General features: G+C 40.3%; 3 protein-coding genes across 7 annotated transcripts in view; 1 reads left to right on the top strand and 2 right to left on the bottom strand.

The window, feature by feature from the left end:
* The window catches only part of LOC308411130 (uncharacterized protein), a 123,732-nt gene that overhangs the window by 53,294 nt on the left and 56,516 nt on the right, over nt 1-13,922 (bottom strand). The gene's annotated exons all lie outside the window — the stretch shown is intronic.
* Nucleotides 307-3,344, top strand: LOC308411137 (transmembrane emp24 domain-containing protein 1-like). The gene is made up of 4 exons (XM_080904907.1): nt 307-577; nt 1,542-1,639; nt 2,694-2,880; nt 2,996-3,344. Exons 1-4 carry the CDS (start codon nt 383-385, stop codon nt 3,212-3,214), a joined length of 699 nt encoding a protein of 232 aa, XP_080761033.1. The 5' UTR covers nt 307-382; the 3' UTR covers nt 3,215-3,344.
* dnm2a (dynamin 2a) overlaps nt 3,485-13,922 on the bottom strand; it is a 34,469-nt gene continuing 24,031 nt past the window's right edge. For 4 of the 5 annotated variants that reach the window (XM_080904868.1, XM_080904867.1, XM_080904865.1 and 1 more), the window contains 7 exons: nt 12,347-12,457; nt 10,200-10,309; nt 9,960-10,071; nt 9,559-9,723; nt 8,138-8,361; nt 7,745-8,008; nt 4,918-7,423 (listed from right to left, as the gene is read on the bottom strand). In XM_080904868.1, the coding sequence (XP_080760994.1) occupies nt 7,351-7,423; nt 7,745-8,008; nt 8,138-8,361; nt 9,559-9,723; nt 9,960-10,071; nt 10,200-10,309; nt 12,347-12,457 (1,059 nt within the window). In that variant the 3' untranslated portion in view covers nt 4,918-7,350. Of the gene's footprint in view, nt 4,347-4,917; nt 7,424-7,744; nt 8,009-8,137; nt 8,362-9,558; nt 9,724-9,959; nt 10,072-10,199; nt 10,310-12,346; nt 12,458-13,922 lie in introns of those variants that run through there. The other variant, XM_080904866.1, reaches the window with a different exon arrangement.

Consider the following 13,922-nt stretch of genomic DNA (forward strand, 5'->3'; position numbering starts at 1 on the left):
CCTAAAGGAAAATGTCAGGTAGTTCGCCTACAACGTTAGTGATCTTACGTGTGTAAAAACCAGAAAATTAAGAGAAAGGGGAAATGAAATGTGAAAAACATAGCACTTTTGTCTTCGAAGAAATTTTGTAGAATTTTTTTATTTTATTTTTTTAAACAAACCAATTACTTCATGTCAGCTTTGTCAGCTCTGCTGTTCAGACCGCAAAGCGCTATTGGTCGCAACGGTGGCTCCACTCATTGAGCTTTTAAGGGAAGCGGTGCTATCTATTGGCTATTCTCCAACTGTCAGAGTGCGAGTAAGCAATTAGAGATATGCAGAAAACTGTGTAGCAAATGTGTAACAAGTGGCTCATAGTTGGTGAAAGTAGAATAAATGGACTATGCACTGCCACCAAAACATGATGACTGCGTCTGCACAGCTGTGTTTGCTGGCATATTTAACTCTGACTTTGGGATTGACTTTGGGTTTGGGCCCAAACAAAAACATGGGGTTTACGTTCCTCTTACCAGCTGGAAGCACAGAGTGTTTTTACCAAAGGACGGCGATGAACGACAGCATGGAAGTTGAATACCAGGTGAGTGGAAACTTCTCTCTTTGGTGTTTGTCTGTACACGGACAGAGTTTATTCTGATGTTTGCTTTAGCCGGAAAAAGTTTGTGTATAATATGTAACTCAAAAACAAGAAACGTGTTGGACTTTGGCATTGCATAGAGAGAGATAACAAAACCACTGGTGCTGCAGAAGCCATAACACAGAGGGGGAGCAAAATAACCCACAAAATGATTAATCTATCTTTATGCATTATCTCCCCACCACCCACCCACCCACACACACACACACACACACACACACACACACACACACACACACACACACACACACACACAACAATGCATAAATCCAAAGAAACTTTCATTTCAAAAATTCAGAATAACCTTTGGTTAACTTCCTATAATCAGACCACAGTTAGTATCGCGGTCACTCTGTTACTGCAATCTCTTTGCAGCTGTGGTGGTGTGCTGGTTCTGAGTCATGACTCTTTATGTCTCCGTGTAGCATTAATGCATTCATTTGGAAACCTAAGTCACAATCATTAAACAACATAACTACACCTTCAGTATCCTTAAGTTCCAGTCCTGCTTCAGAAGTAAACATCTGACAAAATCCTTTTTTTTTTCAGTCAGTCACTGATAAAATTCATCAATTTCCTATCTTGGGTGTTAAACTTGTCTGACCCTGTGCTTTTCATTAACTAGTGGGTTATTTAGGTGCTGAAATAAACACTTTTAACTGCTGAGAACTGTGTGGCTAGAACTCAGACAGTGGGATAACACGTGAGCTAGGTTGTCGCTCAGGCTACTATCAGGGTTCTAATTTGAATTTCAGGCAGCTGTTGCAAATGAACCTGTAAAGTAGAGAAGCTTCACATGTAAGCTGCATGTCTGGGATGAAAAGAAATGAGCTGTGTTAGTGAATTCTGTGTGATTGTGACTTCAAACCTTTGCAAATACTGACTTCAATCCCTGTTTTTGTTACAGGTGATCGCAGGGTCAGGTCTGGATGTTGGGTTTATCCTCCTCTCACCCACCGGACATCGGCTAGTCTCTGACTTCAGGAGGTCTGATGGTATCCACATGTGCGTATCTGTTCAGTCTGAGATGAGCAGTCTCTCTTGCTCTTTGGTATTTCTATTAAAAAGTAGTTAAACAAATGTACGTAAAGAATGACTTAGATACACCTGTTCAAGTTCTTTTTAATGCAAATATTTGATCAGCTAATCACAGGGCAGTAAATGAATGTGTTTAGGCATGTAGGTATGCTCAGGATGACAAAGTAAGCATCATTTTGGGGAAGAAACGTTATTTAGGTGACTTTGAATGCAACACTGTTGTTGTTCCCAGATGGGCTGGTCATAGTATTTCAAAAACAGCTGATCTGCTGTGATTTTTGCTTCATTTCAATTCAGTTCTGTTTATATAGCTCCTTCATGACCACTGTCATCTCAAGGTGCTTTAAATTGTAGGCTACAAACCCTAAAATGATTTTAAAAAAATTTAAAAAGCAAGAAAAAAACCCCTCACAAACATAAAACCATCTTTTGGGTTTACAGAACATAATGTGTCCATCTTCCGATGGCTGCTTCTAGCAGGATAATATGCCATGATGTCACAAAGCTGTCGAACTGGTTTCTTGAATATGAAAATCAGATCACAGTTCTCAAATGGCCTCCACAGTCACCAGATCTCAATGTAATAGAGCTCCTTTGGGATGTGGTGAAAGGTGAGATTCACATTATGAATGTGCGGCTGACAAATCTGCTGCAATTGTGTGATGCCATCATTTTAATATGAACCAAAATCTCAGAGGATTGTTTACAGCGCCTTGTTGAATCTGTGCCTTGAATTAGGCACTTCTGGAGGTCAGAAGAAATCATTCTGAAGGCGCCTGTTGTGATTTTTGCTATACAAATCTGAACTGAATTAAAGGGAAGAAGGTCTAAAGTCTACCTAATAACGTACATTTTAGCGGACATTGCGTTTTCAGTAGGAGAAATTTTTCATCACAGTTTTTCGCAGTTGTCCAGATAAACTCTTTCTTGCCCGGATGATTGAATGTGTATCAAGACATATACAATGTGGGAGATTCATATCGATCGGCCACCTGTCTTCAAAATGTTCTTTTTCCTGTAGGGTGGATCCCACAGTTGATGGAGACTACCGGTTATGTTTTGACAACAGCTTCAGTAAAATGTCAGAGAAGATGGTGTTTTTTGAGGTCGTCATTAATAATCAGAACAGCAAAAACGGAGGCCAAGATGATTGGTTAGAGACTGTAACTTCAGACAGCATGGTGGACTACAAAATGGAAGACATCAGGGTGAGAGCAGAAAATAAAATTATGCATGTCCTGGATCTAAATTTACTCTACAACTGGTTATCATATCAGCGCCATTCGTTTAAATCCACTTAATGTCTTTTTTGTCCCCCTCCAGGCGAGAATGGACTCTGTGCACCGGCACCTGGAGAAAAGCCATCAGGTCCAGGCTATGCTGAGGGCATTTGAGGCGAGAGACCGCTACCTTCTGGAGGACAACTTGTGGCGAGTGTCCTTTTGGTCCTGCGTAAACCTGTCGGTCATGCTCACTGTTGCTGTTGTTCAAATTTACACCCTCCGACGCCTCTTTGTCAACACCAAGCAGGTCCGCACATAACAAAACCATCCTTACCTCCATCGACGAAAGACTAGCAGAAAACACTCAACTGACATGGGAGCTGAATTTAAAGGAATAGTTTACATCATTTTAAAAAGCTGGTTTTTGCACTGGATTTTTTTTTAATTGTCAAAAACTGTTCCCTTTGATGCATTGTGGAAACCACTTTCTGCTTTTGTGTCATCCCTGAAATCACATTTATAGCACAGTAGTGGATGCCTGTAGCACCGGTATTTGTTAAAAGTTTCATTAGGGAAGCTAGAACGTCAGTTGTTCTCCCTTGAAAGTTTATTGAATTACAAACACTACATTTGGCACATCTAGAAACTAAGATTATCAGAACACCAAAAAACTAATTATCAGATACGTCACCTCATGAAAGCGCATGATGAAGCTTTTTAAAAGCTTTAAAAACAAAAAAACAACAAAATGATGCAAAAGAGTAACTGTAATAAAATAAATATTTATAATCATAAAAAGAAAAGTCCCTGATTAGATTTACTATATGACAGTTAAATATTACACAAAACAATAACAGTCAGGTGGCTGGGGAAAAAGGCATCAGAGTCACTTGTTTCATGCAATTGCACTTTGTGGTACTAAGGTGGAGAAGTCAGTAAAACCAGGTGTCTATTTTTATAACTGTGAGCAGTTACAGACTCTGCCATGAATCATTTTATTGTGGTAATGCTCCACCACTTGAAAGGCATTCTCTCTTTTGCATCACTGAGCAGATACATGAAAAATTATAATACAATTCTCCTGCTGCACTTTGTGAGTTGGCACCAGAACTGAAATGATACAAAACAAATGCTCTAAGGTCTTCTGGGGGATTGGGAACAGAGAACTGAAAGTACACCATGAGATTTCAAACCATTTCAGCTTTTTGTGCCCACAATCATTAGTGTCATTATCCCAAAGAAAGAAACAAAACCCTGAACCATGCCACTCAGTTTGAATTCTTCAGTTAGGCTGCAGGACTGTAACAGCGTTATTGGGAGTGCCTCTTTGTTTTGATGAAGTGAAATTAAAACGTGCTCTTCTGCTCCCATTGTTGTCATTGATTGGAGTCATTTCACATTCACTGCGGAGCGGCCAAGGTCACTGCTGGTTTCGACGAGGGGCCGGGCGCCTGTTCAGGAACAACTGACATTAATCTCTTGGTGACACGCAGTAAAGAATTGCCGTTGACATGTTAACCCTTCAGGATCCAGTTATCAAAACAGCAAGGACACTTGTACTGTGGCGGGTGCCGGCTGAGGGATAGAAGGACCTTTTGTTTAAGCAAAGGGAAATACTAGGGAAGTGCATTTGACATTTGAATTTTAAATACTGCCTGGAAAAATCTAAATACTAAAAGCAACCTTTTATCTTTCATCAGTGTGAAAAATGTATGATCTCAATTTAGTGTTGCAAGAGAAAATCTGAGAAGCTGTTATTGGAACATGATTTGGCCCACAGAGAAACAATGATTAAAAGTTAATGTTGCAAAAATGTAGTGTGTTCCTGCTCATCACCACAGGATTTGTCAAGATGCATTTCTGCAGGCTGTTAAGTAGAAGGTTGCCATAGGAATATGGGCTTGTTTTAGCCCGAGAGAGGGAGAGCGAAAGCAAAGAGAAAGGAGAGGACCACCAGGAAATGCTCTATACATTATCTGAGAGAAAGAGAAGACCACACAAGACACAAACAGACACCAACCACCAGAGCCAGTCCCTTTATTGTACACAACACCTCTTTATTTACTCGCCTTTCTAAATCCGTTCATGTTGTTTATTCAAATCAATTAATTGCTACAGAGGCACTTGACAAGGTTTGAAGAAAAAAAAAAATGTTTGCAGGTTGTTTCCAATCCCCGTCTTCCAGATCCGAGAGTTGGGTTCGAAGAAAGATGGGTACGTCCATTAGGGAGAAAGGCAGTTTGCTCACAGCCTACTATATGACAAGCCATTTACAGGTTAGCCTTCCCAAGGGCAGGTCTAAGTGACAATCACAGAGATTTAAACTCTAGACCAATAAATATCTGTTTTAGTTGTTTAAAATTTGTGTACCATGGGGAGTGTGGAAGATCCATTATTAAAGATCTTCAGTATAAAGACCGGATAGGAATATTTTATTCTTCCTGGTGCTGTCACTGAAAGCCAGAACTTGAGAAAGGAAGAAAAGGCACATTTTGTCTCAAGAAGCAGTGGTTTGGGATCTTGCTGCATTTTTTTTTTTTTAAACAGCTTTTTGATTTGTCAGTCTGGCTAATTAATCATCTTTCCTTGATGCAGACTACCATCTTAGGGAGCTTCTCTTGACAGGATGTGCCTTTGTAAACCACAAATCCCAGCACCTGCTCACCACTACTGATCAAACAAAAAAAAAAAACAAAAAAAAACAAAACAGAAAACAAGTGCCCAATGTAACTCCCAATTTCCCCTTAAAGACTTAAAAATATATATATATTTTTTTTTTATTATGGTCAAATACGTTCAAAGAGCAATCAAAAGATCATCATCAAATAATCACAGCTGAACCAAGTGCACGTCCAAGTTTAGACAGATAATCCCTGTAGCAAAACCCCAAGTAACAGTCCAGGCGAAGCTGGGGGGCTGAATTGAACATACCTGTACAGAGATGATACAATTGCTACCAAAGCATCAAAAGAAATGGGGGGAGGAAAAAAAAAAAAAAAAAAAAGCCCAGATTTTAAATAAAGCACAATGAAATAATCTCTTTTCCTGCCTTTATTGAAGTCTAATCTATGAAATGAGTGCTAGTGCTTTCTTTAATTTGATGACTACCGTTGTATTTTGACATTTTGGGCTTGGATTATGATCGATAGCATGCTTTGTCATGTACCCTATAATAAAATGAGAGATAAGCTAACTCCCCAGAATAGGCCAGCTATATACAAGATCATTTTACGCATGGAAGCATAAGTGAGAGAAAATTTCCTTGAAAATTAAGCCCAGACAGAGACGTAACATCTGATCTATACTTAATACCACCTTTACGCTCTGAATCACAGATCTGTCCACACACCCCTCAGCTTCATCAAGTTTTATCTTCTCAGAGAGAAAACTGTACCGTGTGCGCCGTTCTATTTAAATCCGCTAATCCAGGAATTAACTCTCCTCCAAGGCTGTAGCCTCACTGAGATATGACTGAGACTAGAAGGATTAAAATTCAAGACGTGATCATCTCCAAATTAGTGGAGAAAGCTTCCCAGAAAGTGCAGACAGCATCCATCCCACCCCTCCCCCCGGACTTTTGTGCATAGTGTTATGGTAACAAGCTACAGCATCCCTGCTATGAGTGGCTTAATGTAAGGCTAGGCGGTTAGAAGTGCTTGGATTATAACGGTCAATGAATAACATTTCATTGAGGAAAATAATAGTTGACGGAGGAACCGAAGCTATTTCTCTCAGTGTCAAACAACCCTGCTCTGTATCTTTTTTTTTTTTTCTTTGTTTTTACACTCTGTTGAGATTAAGATTTCATTTTAAAGCTACATGTATAACTGTCATTTAAAAAGGACAAATTCACTCAAATAAAGCAACACAAGGGAAGAAAAAAGAACAGTGATAATAAGCCATTGTTTTTCCAATATGAAATCAGGAGACCCGAGAGAACAGCTGGTTATGGGTGTATATTACAAAGACCAACCTAGACTTGAACGTCCAGGCTTATTTTGAAGGGGAAAAAAAGTAGGGCGGAGGGGAGAGAAAAACCCAGCCTGTACCAGTTAATAACTTAATAAATGCACTTCTGCTGAGAACCTTGCCAGGAAATAAACTGTAAAGGAAATTAACCAGTTATTACATTTAAAAAATATTGAATCTGACACATCATCTCCTAATGACAGAAGCTGAATGCATCTCACAGATGAGCCATTTGTTTTCCTCTTTTAGAGCAGTCAAATGCAATATTCAAGTGGTTAAGGGCTTGCTTTCTTTCCTGCGCATTTATAAACACATTATTAGCAGCTTATTAACATTGCTTGAACAGACATCAATGCGGCTGGATGTTGCATGTTATGCACTATATCAGTCAGCCCCTCCCCTTGAGCCCCCGCCCCTGCCTATATTGTGCAGATACACACATCCACACACAAATACACACACTCTTAGGTGGACTCGGCCACAGGTCTAGTCTAGCAGGGAGGGCTCAGCAGGGCGAATAATGGTGGGCCGGTGAGAAGGAGCACCAGGGGGTCTTCGGCTGTAACGAGGAGAGAAAAACCAGGACAAGAAGTGAGATGTGCTCTCAAAGAGGCAGTGAAGAAACCAAACTTCCCAAACAGAAGCAGAAGAGAGAGAAGAACGGAAGAAGAGTGACAAAGAGAAACTTGAGACTCAGGAAAGAATGACGCATACAGAAATAATAGGTATGTATACAAACGACAGACAAACCACAAACCATGCCTGGAACTCTCGAAAGAAACACGATGATGTGACGTCAAAGACAAAGTGTTAGAGAGTCTGTGCGACAAAAATCACAGTAACACCTTCCACGCATTGCTGGTCACATCATAAAACTTACCTGGGAATATTGGGAGGGACACGAGCAGGCCGGGAGGGGATCTGTGGGGGTGCACTGAAGGGATCCTGACTGCTATTGAAGGCATTGATGGGCGGGCCTGGGCGGGAGGGGATTGGGGGTGCACCAAAGGCCGGGGAGGGATTGAGTGGTGCTCCAAATGCAGGGGAAGGGTTCAAGGGAGGTCCTGGTGTTGGTCCCCTCACAGCAGGTGGACGGCTGGGGGGTTGGGATGATGTAGGAGTTGGCCTGCGCTGAGCGGTCGGACTGAGAAAAAGTTTAGTGCATGACAAACGGAAAGGAAAATGAAAACCAACACAAAGATCACATGAATTCTCCTGTGTGATTAGAGAAAGAGTGTTTCAACTATTACATTCACACCCCGTTAACCCTCACCTGGCTTCCTGCATCCAGGAGTCATTTACAGGTGGCGGTACTGGGGTGGAGATTGTGTTGGCACTGATGTCGCCAATAATGACCAGTGCTTCCTTGAGTGCATGATACATGCGCAGCATTTCGTCTCTACGCTGGGCCTGGTCAGCCGACTCCTCCATCAGGATGTTCTGATCCCCAGATGAATAGAGGTAGGCCAGAAGCTCTGAGTGGATGAAGTCCTTCGCCTATAAGGAGGACATATTAATCAAGACAGAATCTTTAGATATGGAGCAGGAAAATGGCTGTAGTATGTGGTTCCAATTAATAAGATATTATGGGGTTAATACTTACTCATAAAAGAAAAATACGCATAGATCTGTGACCAAAAATATTTGAAAGTCTTGGCAAAAGAGCTGCTTACTAGACAGTCGTGTAGGAGTTTGTTACAAGTGTGTGTATGTGTAGTTGCTGGACTGCTAGAAGATGTCAAAGTAGGCTCACTAAAATAATAAATCAGAATAAATGGACAGTGGGCAAGTTACTGTGAGGATGCCTCATAAATTCTCTTAATTGCTTCAGGTTTAGGAACTTGTGTCAAAATAAAATGCACGACTAATGCCAATAACAAAAAACAAGAAAACTAAAAACTGTTCTCCATAGTTCTACAGCAAATACACTTAGTACTGTAAGTACAATTAAAAGCTTGTTTTAAGAAAGACAACGATCAACAGAACTAGTAAAAAACATGCTACGTCCTCCCACAGTTCACAGAAATACACTTTGAGTGCGTAGGAGGGATACTGTGTGGAAGTGCAATATTTTAGGACATGCAGAGTGTTGCAATAGTACATGCTCTCATTTAAAGTTTAGGTTGAGATACAGTTACTGTTGGCATTTTTCACAGGACATATCCTCACAATTAGGATCCGCTTTAACCAGAAACTGTGCTTGAATGTATTATGCACTGTATGAAGTGGCTGTCATAGAGAATCTGCAGAAAAGAAGCCAATTAAGCTCTAAGTGAAATACAGTGCAGTGTTGCAGTAACAGACCCAGAACATGCAGACACTGTCAGGATATATATTCTTCTCATATTGTATTTCCGATGGTTGAATAGTGCTGGAAAACACCACACCATTCAGGCATTACACAGTATGGGTGTGGGCACCAACTGTTTTCTGCAACTATCAACCGATTGAACCCATTTCATGGTGCAACTGCATAACTTTGTAACTTAAATACGCATGTCACTTCCCACAGTATGGCCCACCGCAACATGATCACTGCTCCGTCAGAGAAATTGCACACTGCTATGCCCAACTTATAAAAACAAACCCTTCCCCCCAAAAGAAATTTTCCAATGTGATTGGATAACTCTACTTCTAGCGTATTTCGAGTCTAGTCAATTACTTTGGTCTGGTGGTGAGAACTGCTGAACTTACGCTGTTGATCATGAGATGCATGATGGTCTTGGGCACAAGATCTCTGATAGATTTGTTTATGATGCTGATGTACGAGTCCACCAGGTTGCGTATGGTTTCCACCTGCCGTTCCAACTGAGGATCCATGGAGAATGTATCTGCAGGGCAAGGCTCTTCATTCTCCTCCTTAACCACAACATCAAAACACAAAACAGCAAAGATGAAGCAGAATTATAGCCTACACACATCTACTTCCTGTAATAGGAGCAGATATGAAAATTCTCCTGAAAATGTAAAGAGAGAAAAAGCGCTATAGAGTGTTTATAGTTGCACAGTAAGTCCAAACTCTGAGCTTGATTATGAATGCTTTCTGGTTCTTTAATGGAAAAGAACCAGTCAAACAGAAATACTTTGTTACATACCTGGTCCTTTTCTGGATAAACTCCAGCCCTGAGGAAAGACGCTTTCCAGCTGTCCACATCGTCCTGAGTATCACATGCCAGTTCTATTTGGCGAAGATCCTTGTACACGTTCCTGTAGAGATAAACAAGTGGCTGTGTGTAGCCTCACTCAAATACACAAATTCATGCACACACAAGGAAAAGATAGGCCTGCAGGAATACCGGTCAACAAGTACAGGTTTTATTATTAACACGACTGACCTCTGTTCAGTGTTGAAGATTGCAAAGATGTGCTTTGTGGACATAAAGCCTTTCTCAACATCTCTGAGCTTCAGGTTATCCAAGGGAAGCATATACTTCTTTTCTTTTTCCTAGCATGAGAAAAAAAACGTTTTTACACACGACACAAAGTAATAATAACAGGCAAACCTTGAACATATAACAGAGAACACATAAGGACTTCTACACAGTGCTGTAGTGAATTTTTTTTAAACCTCCCAATAGTCAAGACATTTCTCATGATGTGAATAACATTTACTGAAATTTACAAAAGCATTGAAAAACAAATAAAATTCAAAAATAAATTTCAGAGTCAAGTTTTCAGAAAATGACCGATGGTACTAAAACATATGAAGCTTTCCTCAAAGCAGACTAGTAGAAAAATTATTCATCAGGTTGGGATTTTATAGAGAGCCTTCTTTGTCCTTAATGGCATCAAATTTTTCTGGTATTCCCCCCAAACTTTGGAGGCCTTTTCTAATTCTAATTTCTCTGTGGGAAACAAAAACCCTTACTCTTTTTCAGTTCTTCATTTGCTTTCTTTAAATACCACAGAAAATGTTCTCTGTTTGAATATTTCACTTAACTCAAAAATGTTACTTATAGAACTTCTAAATGATTTGATGTGTAACCCCTACATACTATGTAGGGTTGAAGAGCTCTGATTTCAACTGTAGGCTGTAGATGAAAATCACAGAGCGTTGCTCTGATACTTTGACACCAATGAGCAGACATGATGGAATGCATTTCCTCTGTGTGGACGACCACCAGGCTGGTGGGATGAAGAAATGCATGATGAGTGTGAGGAGGAGGAGCATGAGGGAGCTCTAGGGGGATGGGGTGCCAGCTTTCGCTGTTGAGCAAAGACATCTGGAAGCATTTATGTCTGTACAACCACAGAGAGCGGGGTGCAGGCCCAAGAGTTACATCACTCAGTTCCTCATGATTCCCCGCCCTCACGACACATACACTCGCAAAAAAAGAAAAGAAAAAAAAACTGCACGTGCAAAGACAAACAAACAGACAAGCCTGACTAAAGCGAACAAATACATAAAACTGAACTTTGGGCGTGTGCATAACGACGCACTTGCACACCCAATTCCTAAATCATTTAGGCTGACTCATGTGAACAAGTGTCTACACACATGCACACTTGTACACACAATCACCCCCTCCCTCTGCTCTGGCCCCCGTAACCCAGTACGATTTCCTGCAAATTCCAAAGTCAGATCCCGGCTGGAACATTTCAGCCCGCCTGCCACGTCAGTTTGCCTCCACCATCGTACCGCTCCTTTCTCTTCGACTTTTCACAAAAGGCTACCAACGTGAGGACGCCCTTTCAGTTAACGTTTGTGTGTGTGTGTGTGTGTGTGTGTGTGTATGTATATATATTTTAAATGATGACTTCTTTTTAAAAAAAATAATAATAATAATAATCTTGGTGGAAGAATGGATACAACTAAGGACGATCAAGTGGGTGAGCAATGTGATGATTTTTTTTTATGAATTTCATGCTATTAAAAGTAGTCAAACTTTCATTTTAGTTAAATCAGTTAAGTCTGATCATTTTAAGTTTATCCATCAGGGCACGCATGCTTCTTGGAGTGAACATTTGTCTCCTTTCCTTGAATTCGAGACTCAGTACATATCTTTTCTACAAAACATATTTAGACACTGCTGTTTAGCCAAGAGGGGCTGGCACAAGTCACTCGCCTGAGTCACTTTAAACATATTGTTGTAATGGTTAAAATGTTTCATGTAATGCTGCATTTTCACACAAAAAACTTAAATTTTAAGTTTTCTGTTGTTTTAGTAATAAGCAGTTCCTATATACACGTGGCTTTTTCTTCATATGTATGATTACTGAGATAATATTTACTCTTTGTGTCCTCGGTCCTACAGTTGCAGCATGCAGACGTAATGACCTCTGGGTCCTTCCTCCCATCAGAGTCCTTCTCACCCCTCAACCCCCACCTCGCCTGCCCAGTGTTCAGACTACCTGTTCATCAGGCTGCAGCTGAACAGTAGTCTGCACATTGGTTAGGCTAGGCTGGGAAATGACACCAAATCCTCATTTGGGATAGTTTATATTAGCAGCAGCGTCTTAACCACACAGCAACTCTTCTCACCTCCTCATTTTTGTACCAGGACAGGGACTCAGCAGTCAGGACAAACCAGTATTCCTTGGAGCCTCCTTTCATGATGCTGATGTTGATGGTTAGCCAGCCTTTCCTGATCACCTGTATGGTCAGGAGAATATGACGGAGAAGGGTTGTAGGGAGAGAGGGGTACCAGGAGGATTGAGGGAAAGCTTTAACAATGAGGTTCATGCACTGGCGAAATGTGGACCCCATAAAGTTCCATTAATTATGGGATTTAACAACAATAAAACCTTACCCGCTTACCTGCTGGGCCTTGGTATGTTTGTGTTTTTTTCTTTTTATGTACATATTAAACATTGTACCTAAACAAATCTAATTTACTTAACTAGGTATCACAAAAGAGAGAATCTGAAAATGCTAAACTATGACAAAATGGAGTGACTAAAGAACAGAAAAACATGCACATTTATCTAGTATATACACATGTAATATGGATGACTATATACAAAAGCATTACAAGGTTGAAAAGAGGGATGTAGGCCTCATTGTCTATAGTCCACAGTAAGGAAATGACCAAATGGGTCCTGATAGTACCCACAGCATGGCTGCTCTGATACAAAGTCAAAAACCAAAGGTCGACGGTGGTATGTTAATGCCAGCGGGTCAGTAAAGCCTAGCCTATGCACTGGAAGTTAGAGAGCAGCATTGTTAATGGGTTTAGCTGAACTTTGAGAAAAGAGTGTTAATTACTTGATTTTAAAAGAAAGAGGTAAAGAAGGAAAAGTGATTTGTAGCGAAGGAGATTAAACACAGAGCCAAGCAGATGGACGGAGTTAGCAGAGATCACAAGCGGGACAAAAAATTTAAAAGCAAAGAAAAATCTGAAGTGGAGAGCTGGAGAGGGAATCAATTTAGGAAGAGTCCATGCATTATGGAGAAACCAGTGTAACCATGGTCTCTCCATTTTCTCACACAGAGCTTCATGCATTTCAAGTGCAGTATGTGAAACTATCTTTGAGAAGTGTGCTTTTTTGCAGACTGCATCTAAGTGGAAATGTCCATTTCAAAACCTGCTTTAGACCTCTCTCCTGCACTCCTTTTCCACCCAGGAGAGGACTGGAGTGAGCAATGGGAAATAAAGGTTAATTGGTTCAAAAGCGCCAACATAAACATGGGAGAGGAGTTAGGAATGCAGAAGCTAGTCGTGGTAGTTTGCCTTGGCATGAACATAACGTAACTTTTCAGAGCAATAAAAGGACTTAAATCCAGGGGATTTAAGGCAGGTAGAAATACTGCTTCCTGTTTTAATGTAAGCTTGCATAAGCGATGTGAGGATTTCACAGGTGAGATGTTCTTGTTTCTGTAGTCAGTTAAATCTAAATTTTTGTGATGCAATGGTTAATTAAAGGTGTTAGATTACATCAGAGTCAAAGGAAAGAAATTCATAGGATTGGTGTAAAAAAATAAAAATAATGACATTTTGAATTTGTCTTGTCAAATATTAAAAAAAGAAAATCAAAATGACCAAAACCCCCAAAACATTTCATTTAATTAAAGAAATCCCAAAGTCATAATCAATCATAGTACAAATACAGCTTTGATT

The sequence above is a fragment of the Rhamphochromis sp. 'chilingali' genome (genome assembly GCF_963969265.1).
Source record: "Rhamphochromis sp. 'chilingali' genome assembly, chromosome: 15".
In the NCBI taxonomy this organism is placed as follows: domain Eukaryota; kingdom Metazoa; phylum Chordata; class Actinopteri; order Cichliformes; family Cichlidae; genus Rhamphochromis; species Rhamphochromis sp. 'chilingali'.

Coding starts and splice junctions, on each gene's coding strand:
- LOC308411137 (XM_080904907.1), top strand. CDS start 383: ATGCACTGCCACCAAAACATGATGACTGCGTCTGCACAGCTGTGTTTG. Junction 578..1,541: donor GCATGGAAGTTGAATACCAG/GTGAGTGGAAAC, acceptor TTTTTGTTACAG/GTGATCGCAGGGTCAGGTCT. Junction 2,881..2,995: donor ACAAAATGGAAGACATCAGG/GTGAGAGCAGAA, acceptor GTCCCCCTCCAG/GCGAGAATGGACTCTGTGCA.